General features: G+C 48.5%; 1 protein-coding gene across 1 annotated transcript in view; it reads right to left on the bottom strand.

Annotated features, from left to right (window-relative positions):
- Positions 1-2757: 2757 nt before the first annotated feature.
- Positions 2758-14389, bottom strand: part of GALNS (galactosamine (N-acetyl)-6-sulfatase) — a 41838-nt gene continuing 30206 nt past the window's right edge. The window contains exons 13-14 of the mRNA XM_062500216.1: positions 9417-9534; positions 2758-6164 (exon numbers count right to left, since the gene is read on the bottom strand). Of these exons, the coding sequence (XP_062356200.1) occupies positions 6078-6164; positions 9417-9534 (205 nt within the window). The 3' untranslated portion in view covers positions 2758-6077. The remainder of the gene's footprint in view (positions 6165-9416; positions 9535-14389) is intronic.

Here is a 14389-nt window from a genome sequence, read left to right as displayed (position 1 = left end):
TTCAAACAACACTGCTGACTCCTACTGCAATTTCCATCTGCAAAGAACTTTCCTAGGACCCCTTTCCAAATGTGATGTCAAAGGGCTCTGGAATATCACCCGGGAGGTGACTCCACATCCGCTCGTGGCTCGGAGAGGTTCAGGGCTGATCCATGCCTGGCAAAGGAATCAGCACCTGGAATCTGGATTCCCCCAGGAGCCTCTGGGTTTGTCTCTTTTCTGGACGCCGAGGCCATCAGTGATTTAAAAGTGCTTTGAGATCCTGACAGGAGAGGTGTTATTAGCCAAGGAGCACAGAAACTGGCAATATAAAAGCTTGGGAACTAACTTTAATCAGCTTAACCAGGCAATTAAAGAGCTGTGCTGAGCCTGGAAGTTTCTGTTTTGTTCAGGATTCTAACACTTCAGTGTGAAGTGGAACAAAATGCCCTGAATTTCAACATCTCCCTTCCATGAGGGAAAAAGAGCACAAAAATTTCCCTGCAAATCCACTGGAATGTTTCATTTCAATCTCAGCTGAGGAAACTCATGCACTTTAAACCCTTTAAAAAAAAAAACAACAACAAATTTAAAGTATCTTATTTCAACACCAGAAGAATGCAGCTCCCCAGCCAGATCCCTGGGCTCGGGATAGAAGCCTCAGAGCTGGTTTTGTCCCCCTAAAAGAAGGAAAAAACGTCGTGATCCAGCTCTGCCTCCCTCGGAGCCCAAGGCAGCACCTCCTGCAGCAGGTTGGATCAGGCCCTTGGAGAAGACACAAAACTCCTCTCTCTCCCCTGGCCAGCCTGGATTTTGTGTCTGATCCAGAACTAATGGATTTGGCTTGCATTCCTCGCTGCTGGCTTTTATCTGCTCTCCCTTTCAGCTGGGAATTGTGCTACCAACCTCCTGTCACCCAGAGGGTGTTAAGTGATTCCAAGAGGGACAAAGGCTCTGAGAGCTGCCAGATTGCCTCTCTCCAAAAGCTGGAAGGCAGAGTTTTTTTATTCCCTCCTAAAAGACCACAAGCTTCTGGCTATGGATCCACCTTTATTTAGGATTTATATAATCCCAACTAGACTTCAAGCAACAAAACAACTTTAAATGATGGAAGGGGATATAAAGAAAACAGGCAAATGCAGCCTTGGTGTTTAAAATAGCCACTTTCCAAAGGAAAAAAGAACCCAAAATGGGATTTCAGTTCTTCCCTTGCAGCTGTCCATAAAACCTGACAGTTTAATTCAAGGGGCACCACAGTGTCGCCTCCTGATAACACAGAAAAACATCCAGTGCTACCAGAAAACAAAAGGAAAAGTCGATTTCCAAGTATTCTAACTGCTAGGAGAGATGGAAAACAGGCCATTCTAACTGCAGAACAGTTATTTGGAAGCTGAACAAGCAAAGGAACTCTTAAGAGAATGAAAGTGTGTTTAGTTTGTAAAGTTTCCCAGTGCTGAGGACAAGGGCAGGATCCCTGGGGAGGAATTGCTCTGCTGGCTGTGCTCCAGAGGCTGCTGGGGACTTTGCAGCCAAAAATCACCTCCCAGCACCCCAAAACTTCCTCTCCCACAAACTCTGTTCAGTTCTCACTTTCCACAGGTTCTTCTCCAGCTGCTGAAACTCTTTCATGGGGTTATTTCAACGCTGTTGTCACTGGGGAAAATAAGAATTTTCAACCTTGAGGGGATCCTTTATGTGAAACCAGGAATTTTGGGATGCTGTCCATGATGTTTGGGAAAGGCTGGAGGTGACAGGTATGGGCACTACCTCTTCCACTAGTGTCCCAAGTCCCACAGCCTCCTTCTTGGAGATAACCAGTTCCACTTCTTTTAGTCTAATCCCACAGAAACAGCCCCCAGGTTTTACCAGCAAATCCGTGAGCTTCCCTCATTCCAAACTTCCCATTTTCCCTCTGACACATTCCCAAGGCTCCCCTCGGACAGGCAGAGCTGAGTTCTCCTTCCCTGCTGCACTCAGGGCAGTTTGCAGGGCATTAACCTTGGCTCTAAGTGAGGGAACTGATCTGCTGCTTCCCAGTTCCAGCCTTCAGCTCCCCAAATTGTTGGTCCCCAGGGACCAATTTGTCACCGAAATAATCCATTTGTCGCTGCAGGATTTGAAATCAAGGCTCCACTTTTGCAGCCAGAGCCTGGAAATGCAGCTGGAGTTTTTCTATGATTATTAGTTCCATCCATTTCGGAAGCTTCTCTGCATGGAGGGTGGGATGATAACAGAGCCTCAGGGGCAGAGCTGGGAGGCTTGAGAGGCTCAGCTAATTGGAAATTAAAGGCAAGAAAGAAATTCTTTGGGCTCTTAGGCCAGGAAGATATTAAGCTTTTAGCGTTCAGCATAATAAACATAAAGAAAAGAACATCACAGCCCTAAACTCCAGCATTCCTTTGGCATTTCTGTCTCCTAGCTTGAGAACAGAAGGCACCATCAGACCAGTTCGGCTGCTGCAGGTCCCTGAGTGGGCAGGAAATCACTCCTGCCCCAGTTCCCAAACTGGGAAGCTCAGGATGGTTTTTAAGGTGGCCAGATGTGGCCACTTTGTGCCCTGAGTGGGCAGTGGGAGCTGCATGCACCATCCCCACCCCTGTGCTGGTCCTGGTTCACCCCCAGCCTCTGAACTGCACCATGTGGGCTGGGAGATTGATCCACGGTAAAAATAATTCCAGGAAAACAAACCGAGTTATTTTTAACCCCAGTCAGTCCCATGATCCAGGAGGTGAATCTGGGACAGTGCCCCAAAGCAATGGGTTACTCCCTTGGCTTACAGGTGAAATCACAGACTGCATTGCTGATAAATTAGTTTATTTTTCTTCATTAGTTCTTCACCTCACAACTTTTAAATCTGCACATTTTTAGAAAAGGCATTAATTTAAAATTCCTCCTATTATCCAGCTGTAAAACAACTATTCCTATGTACATTTAAAGCAGAAGCTTTGTCGTATTAAACCCTGATTATTTATTATCTGCTTCGTGTCCTTTTATTCTAAACAGACTCCATGGCTTCATTTACTTGCTTTCAAGTGCCAAATTTCCCTCCAGGATCTATGTCCTGAGATCATTCCAGGGAGGAATGAGGGTTTGCTGTGCTGGGAGAGGGGGACAAACCCTGTGGCTGCTCAGAGCAAGTTCTAGGGGCAAAGAAAGATCTTTCAAAGCGTAACTGTGAAAGAGAAAAGGAGGAAGCAGCAGGCAGGGAACAAGGATGAGGTGTCCAGAGCAAATTCTGGGGACTGAGGAGTGTGGCCAGGCCAGGACCCAGCTCTGATGCTGGGGGAACTCTTCCTAAGCAGCACAAAGTCCCACAAAATGCTGTTACCTCAGGAGGCTTCCAGGGCTGACAGGATTGCCAGGGAGTTGCAGCCATGGACTCCCTCCTCTGGTGGGAGTTTTGTAGTGAATGCAGAGCTCGGGTGACAGAATTGTGGAATCACAGTCACTGAGGTTGGAAAAGACCTTGGAGATCATCGGGTCCAACCCTGAGCCAAGCACCACAACCATGGTCACCTCAGTGCCACATCCACGTGGTTTTCAGCACTTCCAGGGATGGGGATATCACCACTGCCCTGTGCCAATGCTTTTCCCTCTTTCTTTGAATAAAACTCCCTGATAATCCTCCCTTGGCACAACTCTGCTCTATCCCTGTTCCCTGGGAGCAGAGCCCGACCTGGGGCTGTCCCCTCCTGTCAGGGAGTTGTGCAGAGCCAGAAATTCCCCCTGAGCCTCCTTTTCTCCGGGCTGAGCCCCTTTCCCAGCTCCCTCAGGAATTCTCCAGCCCCTTCCCAGCTCTATTCCCTTCCCTGGGCATGGAGAAGCCCTAAAGCAGAGGTGAAGCAGCCCCAGTAAATTGAGAGTTCTGATTTTATCTGGTTTTATCAGGTGTCCTGTGCTGACAAACCCACAACTGCTTCCAGCCCTCACCTCACCTCTGAGGGAGCTGCTGGCTAGATCTCCCAAGTCTTGAGCTGTGTCTAAACAAGCAGGAATGTTCTGGATGAGCTGGAAATGCCATGATATACTTGAATGACAATTAGGAACATCCTAAGAAATGTGGGCTATAAACAAATGTCACTTGCAGATGTGCAGGGATCCCTGAAATGCTGGCTGGGATTTCTGAGAGGTGGAACAGCAAGAGCTGACTCAAGTGCTGTTCTTACTCCAGTTTTATGGGATTATCCAGCTTCACGAGACACACACCAGGAATTACCATGGAGGAGATTACAGGTACATAAACCATAGGAATGGGGAGAATGGGAGTGTTTGGGATTACAGGAGAGCAGGAACAAGCAGCTGAGAGCCAGAGCCAGCAGAACACAGCAGCTGGCACAGAAGCAGAGCTCTCAAGCAGCTCCAAACTTAGCTTGGGAAGGAATTTGAGCTACTCCCAGGTACAGAGCACCTGGATTTTCCTAAGGCAGCACAACATCACCCAGAGAGGGCACGTGTACTGTGGAAAAGACTACAGGGGTGGAAGTAGAGCTGTTGGTGGGACAAATGGAGAATCATGGAATGGTTTGGGTGGGAAGGGATCTAAAAGCTCATCCTGTTCCACCCCCTGCCACAGGCAGGGACACCTTCCACTATCCCAGGCTGCTCCAAGCTTCTCTGGGCACCCTGTGCCAGGGCCTCTGCACCCTCACAGGGAACAATTCCTTCCTTACATCCAACCTGAATTTCCCCTCTTTCAGTCTGAACCCAAACATGCTCAGTGCTCCCTCCAGCTGGTGCCCTGAAGGCCCAGAGGAGCCTGGTTTTAATCCAGACAGGTTTATTGGAGACAGGGAAGGGTGTGGAACAGGCTCCAAGGCAGAGCAGGGATCTGCCCTGTGGAATTGAGCAAAGGCTCTGTGTTCCCCAGGAACTCTGGCTAAAGGAGAGCTACATCCAGGCTGGGGGAAGTTTGCACAAGGAGAATTCCTTGGAGAGCATGTGCTGGAAATGGGGTCAGGAGTTAAGGACTGATGCAAAGGGGCATTTCTGAGCCTGCACTTGCTGGGCCCAGAACACGAGATGGGAAGTGTGGCTTGGCCCAGCTTTAGCCCCAGATTTTTGGAAATTAAGGAAAACCCTGCAATGAACACCTCATCCCCAGCTGCCCACAAATGTCCTGTACCAATAATTAGGCAACAGAATCCTGGAATGATGTGGGTTGGAAAAGACCTGAAAGCTCATCCAGTGCAACCCCACTTCCACTGTCCCAGGTGGCTCCAAGCCCTGTCCAGCCTGGCCTTGGACACTTCCAGGGATCCAGGGGCAGCCACAGCTTCTCTGGGCACCCTGTGCCAGGGCCTCACCACCCTCCCAGGGAACAATTCCTTCCCAGTGTCCCATCTATCCCTGCCCTCTGGCAGTGGGAAGGCATTCCCCGTGTCCTGGCACTCCAGGCCCTTTCCCAAAGTGCCTCTCCAGCTCTTGGAGCTCCTTCAGGCACTGGCAGAGGCTGTAATCCTAATCCAACACTAACCTGAACACAATCCTCACCTTTCCTTACACCATAACCTAGGAAATCTTTGCAGCTACACGTGGATGGAATTCAGGGCATTCTCCCTGGATCCAAGCCCCTCAGCTTGAACAGGAGGGGATCCCTTGTTTGCACTCAGAACTCAAAAATTTCAGGGGAAAGGAAAACAAGTTGATGTCCAGAGTTCACAGTGGAAACAAAATGTTAAAACAACAAGTTACAGGCAAACAAAACATGGGCAGTTTGGGCAGGGCTGTCTGGCAGCTCTGAGTTTCCTGACCTGTCCCATGGCTCCTGTTGGGGCACCCAAGTAAGCAAGGTGGGCTGGAAGGAGCAGGAGTGATCCATGGCATTTTGGAGCTGATGGCAGAGTCGTGGTTATCCAGGGAGCTTTTACAGCTGAACCAATCCTCACTGGAGTTACCATTTAGGGAAAGAACTGGGAGAAGAGAGGAGCAGAGGCTAAACCCTGAGCACGAGGAATATAAACACTGGCCCTTTTGGAAGAGCAAGTGATGATATCATGCACACATCACACCCTTCCTGTGTAAACAGGAGTGCCAACAGGAACAGGCATTGGAAAGTGGATGTCCAGCTACCTCTGGGTAGCTCTGGAAGGCTGCAGCCATCAGTGAGGCCAAGAGCATTTCTTAGGATCAGACTCTGGTGCTTTCAGGCACTTCCCAAGCTTCTCACAGCCTGGAGGGGACCAATTCTGTTAAAAACAAACAAAGACAGAGAGATGATTCACACCAAGTATCTGCTAAGCTCTCACCCCAAGCAGCTCTTTATGATCCTCACAAAGACACTTTTATGTGCTGCTTGAAAAATGAAACTCCTCTTGCAGCCGAAGCCTCTGGGCTCATAAACTTCCCCACTCCAAACAGTGCTCAAATACAAGCTGGGAAAGGCTACAAATCCTGTGCAGCAGATGATTCCCTCTTCTGGGACACACCAGTCCTTCCTGGCCTCTCCCAGTCCAGTTTGCTGGGATGCTGGTGACCCTCCCGTCTCTCCTGTAGAAGCACAGAGAAACCAGACCAGGAGATTTTGGTGACATCCCTAGTTTTCCTGGGATTCCAGGGGAGTTCCCATTCTCAGCACTGCAATACCCAGGCACTTTCTTGAGGAAGCAAAAGGCAGCAGAAGGCCAAGGGTGTGAGAGAGATAAGAATGTTGGTATTTTAATGAGCATTTTGATGATGAATCCATGGGCAGATGGAGCAAGAAGCATTCCTGAGATACCTCTTCCACTGCACACCAAAACTATTTGTTTTACACATTTCTTAAGCTACCTGAATGTGCAGAACAGAAAAAGGACACCAGCAAGGATCCACCAGGATCCAGCAAGGAACCAGCACCCACTGCCAACCTCAGCTTCCAGAGGGATTAATGGAGGAAGGAACTTGGATAAATGAACATTTTTAATTTCATTGAGGTTTTGCCATTTAAAATTTGGGACTGTGGTCATGGGAAGGGCAAATAACAATTCCCATTTTACCTTCATGAATCTTTAGTGCTCATTGTCTGTCCCTCCCTCTCTCAGCTCTGTCCATCCATGGGACATTCCTACTGTCCCCTATTAAAGGCCAGTTCAACACTGACCTCTTGCCTTTCATTTTGCTGATTTTCACCCTGCAAGTATTTCTGTATTCTTGGAATTAAATTCCTATAGAAAGGAAACACTCAACCCCAGGGAAAAAAAAAAAAAAAAAAAAAAAAACACTGGAGCAGGTTTTTGTTCCATGGAGCTGACAACAGATGGCAGTGAGACACCAGCTATTCCTGCAGAGGAGCAGACACACAGGGAGCTGTGCTGGAGGCACCTCTGCACCGAGGGCTCCACAGGCTTTCAGAACAATTAATGTCGTTTTCTAAATCTGTTCCTCTGGTTTAAAATGTGCAGCCACGGCTGGAAAATTCAGAGCTCTCTGCAGAAGAAACTGAGAGCCAAAGGAACACATGAAATGAAATGTTTGTTCTTTTGAAAAAGCAGAACAATAAATGGTTTGTGCTGCACTCCCACAGTCCCAGTCCCGTTGCTGGTCTGTGCTGGGAGCCCTGGGGACACCACGTGTGCTGTGAGCCAGTCCAGCCCTGAGCTGCATGGAACAGCCTCTCCCACACTTCCAGAGCAGGAAAACCCAGCAGAGCCGGCTCTGGGGGACACTGCTGCTGGGATCCAGCACAGATGGGCTGCAAACATCTCCCCTGCTCTGGTGCTTCCATCAATCCTGGGCTGCAGGAGCTGCAGAACGATCCATCTGCTGTCCTGCAATCCTGCAATGGTTGGGTGGGAAGGGACCTTAAAGCTCATCCAGTGCCACCCCTGCTATGGGCAGGGACACCTTCCACTATCCCAGGTTGCTCCAAGCCCTGTCCAACCTGGCCTTGGACACTTCCAGGGATCCAGGGGCAGCCACAGCTGTTCTGGGTACCCTCACAGGGAAGGATTTCTTCCCAAAATCCCATCTATCCCTGTCTTCTGGCAGTGGGAAGCCATTCCCTCTTGTCCTGTCCCTGTGTGGCCTTGGACACTTCCTTGAACACTTTATGTGTAAGCAAAGACAATTCTTCTCCTCTCTTCCAAATACATCAAACAACCTTATCAAATAAACAGGTGACAGGAGATAGTACCAGTAAATGATCTTCATCTCCCAGCATCCCCCAAAAAACAGATTTAGGCCCCAGTCCACCCCAGCAACATAATCACTCCCTAAAGATCTGCTTATCTTCATTTCTGGCGCCTGATATTTTGGTGTAGTGACCACAGAGTTATCCTGGGAGGAGTGAACACAGATTGGAAAACTCCCCATGTTTCCTGCTGGGATTGAAACATTTCTCCTGGGATTAGGATCCCACAAGCTCACCTTCTGCCTCCGATGGCCTTCAATTTTTGAAGCAGTTTTGGAAGAAATGCCTTTGCAGTGCAGGGCTCTGGCAGCAGCCAGGCCCTGGGGACAGTGCCTGAATCCAAAAGGTCCCAGAGAAGCAGAGAACAGTGTTCATTAAGGGAAAAGTTGAATAAGGAAAGAAAACAACACCGAAACAATGGACCCTCAAATCTTTTTCCTATTTAACATCCAAAAATAAAGAGATGGGACAAAGCTAAGGGAAATTTTGCCTTGTTACTAAGGGGACACAGCTCCTCATTTTGTTCTTTTCTGGTGACAGACCAGAGGCAGCAGGTTCTGACTGAATCAGATTATTTCTGCATCAGGAAGATTTTGCTTGTTACTATTTTGTCTGTCAGCCCACAGACACATTCCCTCAGAAGACACAACCTCCTGTCAAGTGACAACCTCCCCCAGATTATCCAGTTTCCTTCCCAGGTTCTCAACAAACCAAGCAATGTTTGACAGGGAAGCCGAACTGTAACTTTCCAACAGGAGACTTGAAAGAGAAAACGGAACTGAAAATGTTCCTGAAAATTTCAATGAAGACTCTGGAAAATTCAGGCATGGAGGGGATTGGAGGAGACAGAGCAAGACTAAAGACACATCACTGAAAATGAGGCACTGTCCCAAAGAAGACTCAAAACAAAGAGGACGGGGTGAGATGGGATATTGGGGAAAAATTCCTCCCTGTGAGGATGGTAAAGGGCTGGCACAGCAGCTGTGGCTGCCCCTGGATCCCTGAAAGTGTCCAAGGCCAGGTCAGACAGGGCTTGGAGCACTTGGGATAGTGGAAAGTGTCCCTGCCCACAGCAGGGATGGGACTGCATGAACTCCAAGATCCTTTCCCACCCAAACCATTGCAGGATTCCATGACTGCAGGATTTTGAGGATTGCAGAAGGGGATTAGAAAGGAAAAGAAGGACCTGTCCTGTCTCTAAGCAAGGAAGCCACCAACAGGTAACTGTGCATCTCTTCTCCATCCCTTCCCAACACTGGCATTTTATGAAACCTTTACAAAATGTCTTTAAATCCAAAGATTCCCCGATGCGTTTGTGCTTTAGGGCACTCACCATGACAGCCTGGTCACACACGTTCAGCTGGGGCTGGCCTGGCACCAGGGTGGCCTTGTGCTGCTGGACCAGCCCTGAGATGTGCTCCACAGCCCTCTGGTATTCATCGCTGGCAAAACTGCAAGGGGAAAAGCACAGAGGTTACTGCTGGGGCTTCACTTTGATGTCCACATCACCAGGCTGGCCCACAAGACTTTCCCTGGGCCTCAAGGAGCAGGAGATGTGGAAACATCCTGCCAGCTGCCCACGGGTGTGTAGGGAATGAAATCCAGGCTGGCAAGGTGCAGGTGCTCTGCTTAGGGCAGGAATAGCAGTGGCTTGTCCTCCCCTGAAATCACCTGGCTCCAGACCAGCTCAGCTTTCCAAACTGCTGGTCCAGGGGTCCTGAATGTTTCCTCCTTGTGCAGATCTGGTAGGAGCTCATGTGGATTCCCAAGGGAGTTGTCTTAGCAAATAAAAGAGCATTTCTTTGCTGTCCTTGAGCTATCCCTTAAATGATTATCAAGGGAGACTTCCCAGACACAGGACAAACAGTTTCCCAGACAGCTCAGGACAGAAATTACCCAAGGCAACCCTTCCAGCGTGTCCCACCTGAGGTCAGCAGCTCTCCACACTCATCCCCCTCTCTTCCGAGAGCTCTCCTGGAACACCTGCCCCGGGCGGAGGCGTTTGTTGTAGGGAAGGGAATGTCAATATTTTGTTTTACAAGAGTGTTCTCAGGAAGGGTTTCAAACACAAACCCGGGCAAGTTAAACTCCACAACCACCAAGGAAATGAACTCAAATTATGCAAACAGAGAGGAGAAGAATAGAAGGGCCTTGTCCAAGACAAGAATACCTCCCCCATTCTACAACATGCCCCATCCACATTCTTCCATTTCAGCTTGATTATTCCAAGCTGGGACCCATCTGCCATGCCCCAAACGTGGTTAGAAATGACCAGATCCTGACCCACTCGATTCCTCCAGCAGGTATTTGTTGGAGTGGCTCAGGGTGCACTTCACTGATATCTCAAGTATTTCTAAAAAGCAGGATTCCAACAATGATCTCTCTTTGTCCATCATGTTAAGAGTCACTTTAAAAAAACCACCAAAATCACCACAGAGAGCTGCAAATTCCTTCTGAAGATAAAAGAAACAATGCAGCTGAGTCCTGACCTCGGGCTCCCTCTGCTCCCAGGCCAAGCTGGCCACCAGCCCCACACTCCAGCCAATTTCCTTCTTTGCAAAACAATCACATTTGGAAGGCCAGCGATGTGCCAAGCTTTTCCAGTAAAGCCCAGCTCGGCAGGCAGCCAGGGAGAGCTGATTGTGGGGCTGGGCTGAGCTGTGCTGAGAGAGAGCCCGGAAGGGAATGTGGGATGAGGAGCTGGAGCTGCTGCTCTCACACCCAGCTGGATGGATCCTGCTGCAGAGAGCTGAAGGACCACCCTGAAATCCAGAGCATCCTGAAAAGCTCCTGAATTCTGTGAAATATTACAATCCTGGAATGGTTTGGGTTGGAAGGGATTTAAAGCTCATCTCATCTGTCATGGGCAGAGACACCTTCCACTATTCCAGGTTGTTCCAAGCCCCATCCAACCTGGCCTTTGGCACTTCCAGGGATCCGGGGCAGCCACAGCTTCTCTGGGTGCCCTGTGCCAGGACCTCAGAACTCTCACAGGGAACAATTCCTTCCCAAAATCCCATCTAACACTACTCCACAGAGGTTGGTTTTCTTTTCTTGACCCCATGGATATCCCCATTCTGTGGGAGTTGGTTTTCCTGCCTTGGCTCCACGGCTCAGTTTTTCCTCAGATATTTCTGTTCAGCTCCACAACATGGCCCAAAATCCCACAAATCCATAGATTTGTGAAGTATTTACTGACTGCACAGGAGTTAAAACTGCCTCCAGCCCTAAGCAAGTGCATTTTGAGACAAAATCTGCAAGAGTGCCTGGAATTTGCATGTAAAATGGGGATAATTACCTCATGGTAATCAGTGTGAGCTGTTAAGGGAGCTGGGAACCTCTCCTACCTGGAGTCACATCCTTTCCTGGAATGCATATGCAAGCTGGGCTGCGAGACCAGGTTTGCTGCATTCCCTGTTCCAAAAAGAGGCGGAATTATCTGTACAGGTGTCTGGGCACCATTGTCTGTGAGGATGCAGCCCCGGTGCCTCCGGGGCGAGCTGCATTTCGTATTCCAGTTCAGCAATCCCGGCAAGGAGAGCTGGGAATAGCACTGCAAGAATGAGAGGGTGAGCAGGTGGTGTTGTGAGGAGTTTGCTAAAAGAGATCCCCCAGCGTCCATGAAATTATTCCACGCTCAGAACGAGGGAGCAGAGTGGACAAAGTCCAGGGTCATTACACTAATTGACACTTTACCTCCGGGAAGTCCCTGGAGATGCAATCAGGGCTGGATTGGAGCTCGGGGTCCCAGGCACAGGTGTGGGCTGTGCTTCCTTCATTTACTGTAATTGTGCCTTGGCAATCTGCTCCCATCCTCCCCCCAACAGCTCCTGGAACCTGCTCTGCTGCTTAACCCCAGCATGCCCTCCCAGCAAATCCAGCTCTGCAGGGAGGAGGGTTTGTCTCACACAGAGCAAAAACTCTGCTTTAATCCTCTGCTCCTTGGGCTTTCACCTTTGGGCATCATTCTCTGCCATCATTAAATGCACCCTCCAATGGATCAGCACCCAAACAAACCCAGGAGCATTTTCTGCAGGATCTCAGGATGTTTTACACCTCGTCCTGCTGATACACAGAGCAGTGTCTGTCCTGGGGCCGTGGTGAAACTGAGAGGACTGCAACAAAATATTATAAAAAATCCCATAATGGGATTCACAGAAACCTGACAGAGGGCTCTAGACCAAGCTGGACAAGGCTTGCAGCAGCCTGGTTTAGTGAAAGGTGATGAGCTTTAAACAGGATGAGCTTTAAAGGCCCCTTCCAATCCAAACCATTCCAGGATTCCATGATTCTAGGAACAGCAGCTCTCAGACTGATATGAAGTTATGGGAAGAGCATAAAATGTGGCTAATGATACCTTACTTCCTTCTCCCCTGAAATTATTTTAATTAAAACCATTATTTTTAATTGTAAAATACACTCAGATTCTGATAATTTGATTTTATCTGTTATCAGTGCTTTGAGGCTTCACAGCACCATGGCATCCAAGTCTTATTACTCAGTCTTCCTCAGTTCCTCTCTTCTATTATCAAGTTTATTTGCAATTTAAGGTCTGCACAATGCAGGAGGCAGAGGCAGGTTTGGGGCTCTGCTGCTGGAATTACTGGAGAGACTCAGAGGAGCCAAAGGAAAATAAATGAGGAATCAAAGGGTGAAGATGGCCCTTACCCCAAGTCACCTCTGGTCCAGCAGCATTTTGGGACCCAGATGCATCCCTGGAGGCATGAGTGGCATGTGGCCACTGAGCCATGGGAAACCTTGGAATTCCAGAATCATTCAGGTTGGACTCTCCAGGATCTGAGAGTCCAAGCTGTGATGATCAGCACATTCCTTGCAGCAAGGAGATATGATGGTGCTGATCTCCTCCACCTGCTCACCTATTTTCATGGAACTTTTCCTTCCCCAGCTCCCAGAATCCTGCTTTTCTGCTGGATTTCACTGCCAGGAATCCCAGCACTGAAATGGCAAAGGGGATGAAGGTAGAGTGAGTAGTAAAGCCTTCACCTGGGTGTGAACAGGTGACAGGAAATAACAGCTATCCACTGATCCTCCTGCTGGCTGCTCCTCTGCTATTCCTGAAGTTTCACTGGCAGTGCTATTCCTGAATCACAATTTATGTACTGTGTTCTTCAGGTCACTTTCTTGTGGCTACAGCACTGCCTGGTCCTGTCTCTGGGGAAGATGATGAAGATGATGACATCCATTTCAAACTGCATTTCGCATTTTTTTTTTTCCAGCTGGTTTGTGCAGCCTTTTTCTCCCAATATTCCTTTTCATGCAGCATCACTCCACCCAGAACACCTGAGGGCTGATGAAGCACGAGTTCCAGCTTGGTCCCAGAGACTGGGAAAGGGCAGCCACAGGCCCAGAGGTGTTTGTGTCCATTTCCAGTCTCCAGGCTGATGATTCTCCTCCCCAGGTGGATTCTATGTCCCTTTATTCTTCCCTCTGAGCTGGCTCTGTACCAGTCTCACCTGCTTCTTCCCACCTTGCTGCATCCAGCCCTGGCATAGCTGGTGCTCCATGGCTTTTATTGCCACCTCTGAGGCTCCTTAGCCACAATTTCCACACTTTTAGTGTCACCTCTCCTGTGGCAGCTGCTAATTTAGCCCTGCAATGCAGCTGGTACCATTTCTCTCTTTTCCAAGATGAGGAGTCAGCATCTCCCCTGGGCACAATTCTTGCTCTTTGTTATTATTCACATCTTCCCCCATTTTGCACCTTCTCTCTCTTCCCCACAGCCAGGTTTGTGCCCTGAGCACTAAGGTGAGACTGGCAACTTTTCTATCAGATCCTTTCCCCTTTAGCTTTCCTTCAGGAGCTCCTTCCCTTTTTTTTCTGGCTCCATAACCACTGCAATTACCTCTCTGATGATTTCCTGAATTTTCCATCTGCTCAAAATAGGCACTTGTGAGCTCTCTTCTTAATTAATGTGTTCTAAAATCATTATGTTCATCAACCAAGCCTTATCACTTCCATTTTCTTCCATAATAGTAAAATCCATTGCCCTAAGTAAAACACAGGAATTTTGATGTTCATAATTCAATAAACTCATTGCTCAGAGCAGAAGCTGCTAAAAACCTGGAGTAACAACAAGGTGTAAGCAGGCTGTACTTACCCTGTCCTCACTTGTTATTAAGCTTTGCACCTCTGGCTCAAACTGGCAGCATTTCAAAGATTTCTGTTATAAATTCTTTGGCTTCAAAACACTTTTTCTACTTCAGGCTGCATTAGGTATTTTACTAACTGTATTTTTCAGCTATGCCAGTTTTGCTTTTTAGATATATATATATATATATAGATATA

The sequence above is a fragment of the Cinclus cinclus genome, chromosome 11 (assembly GCF_963662255.1).
Source record: "Cinclus cinclus chromosome 11, bCinCin1.1, whole genome shotgun sequence".
NCBI classification, from domain to species: Eukaryota; Metazoa; Chordata; class Aves; order Passeriformes; family Cinclidae; genus Cinclus; species Cinclus cinclus.
Note: the sequence above shows the minus strand (reverse complement) of the source record. Positions and strands in the feature narration are given on the sequence as shown.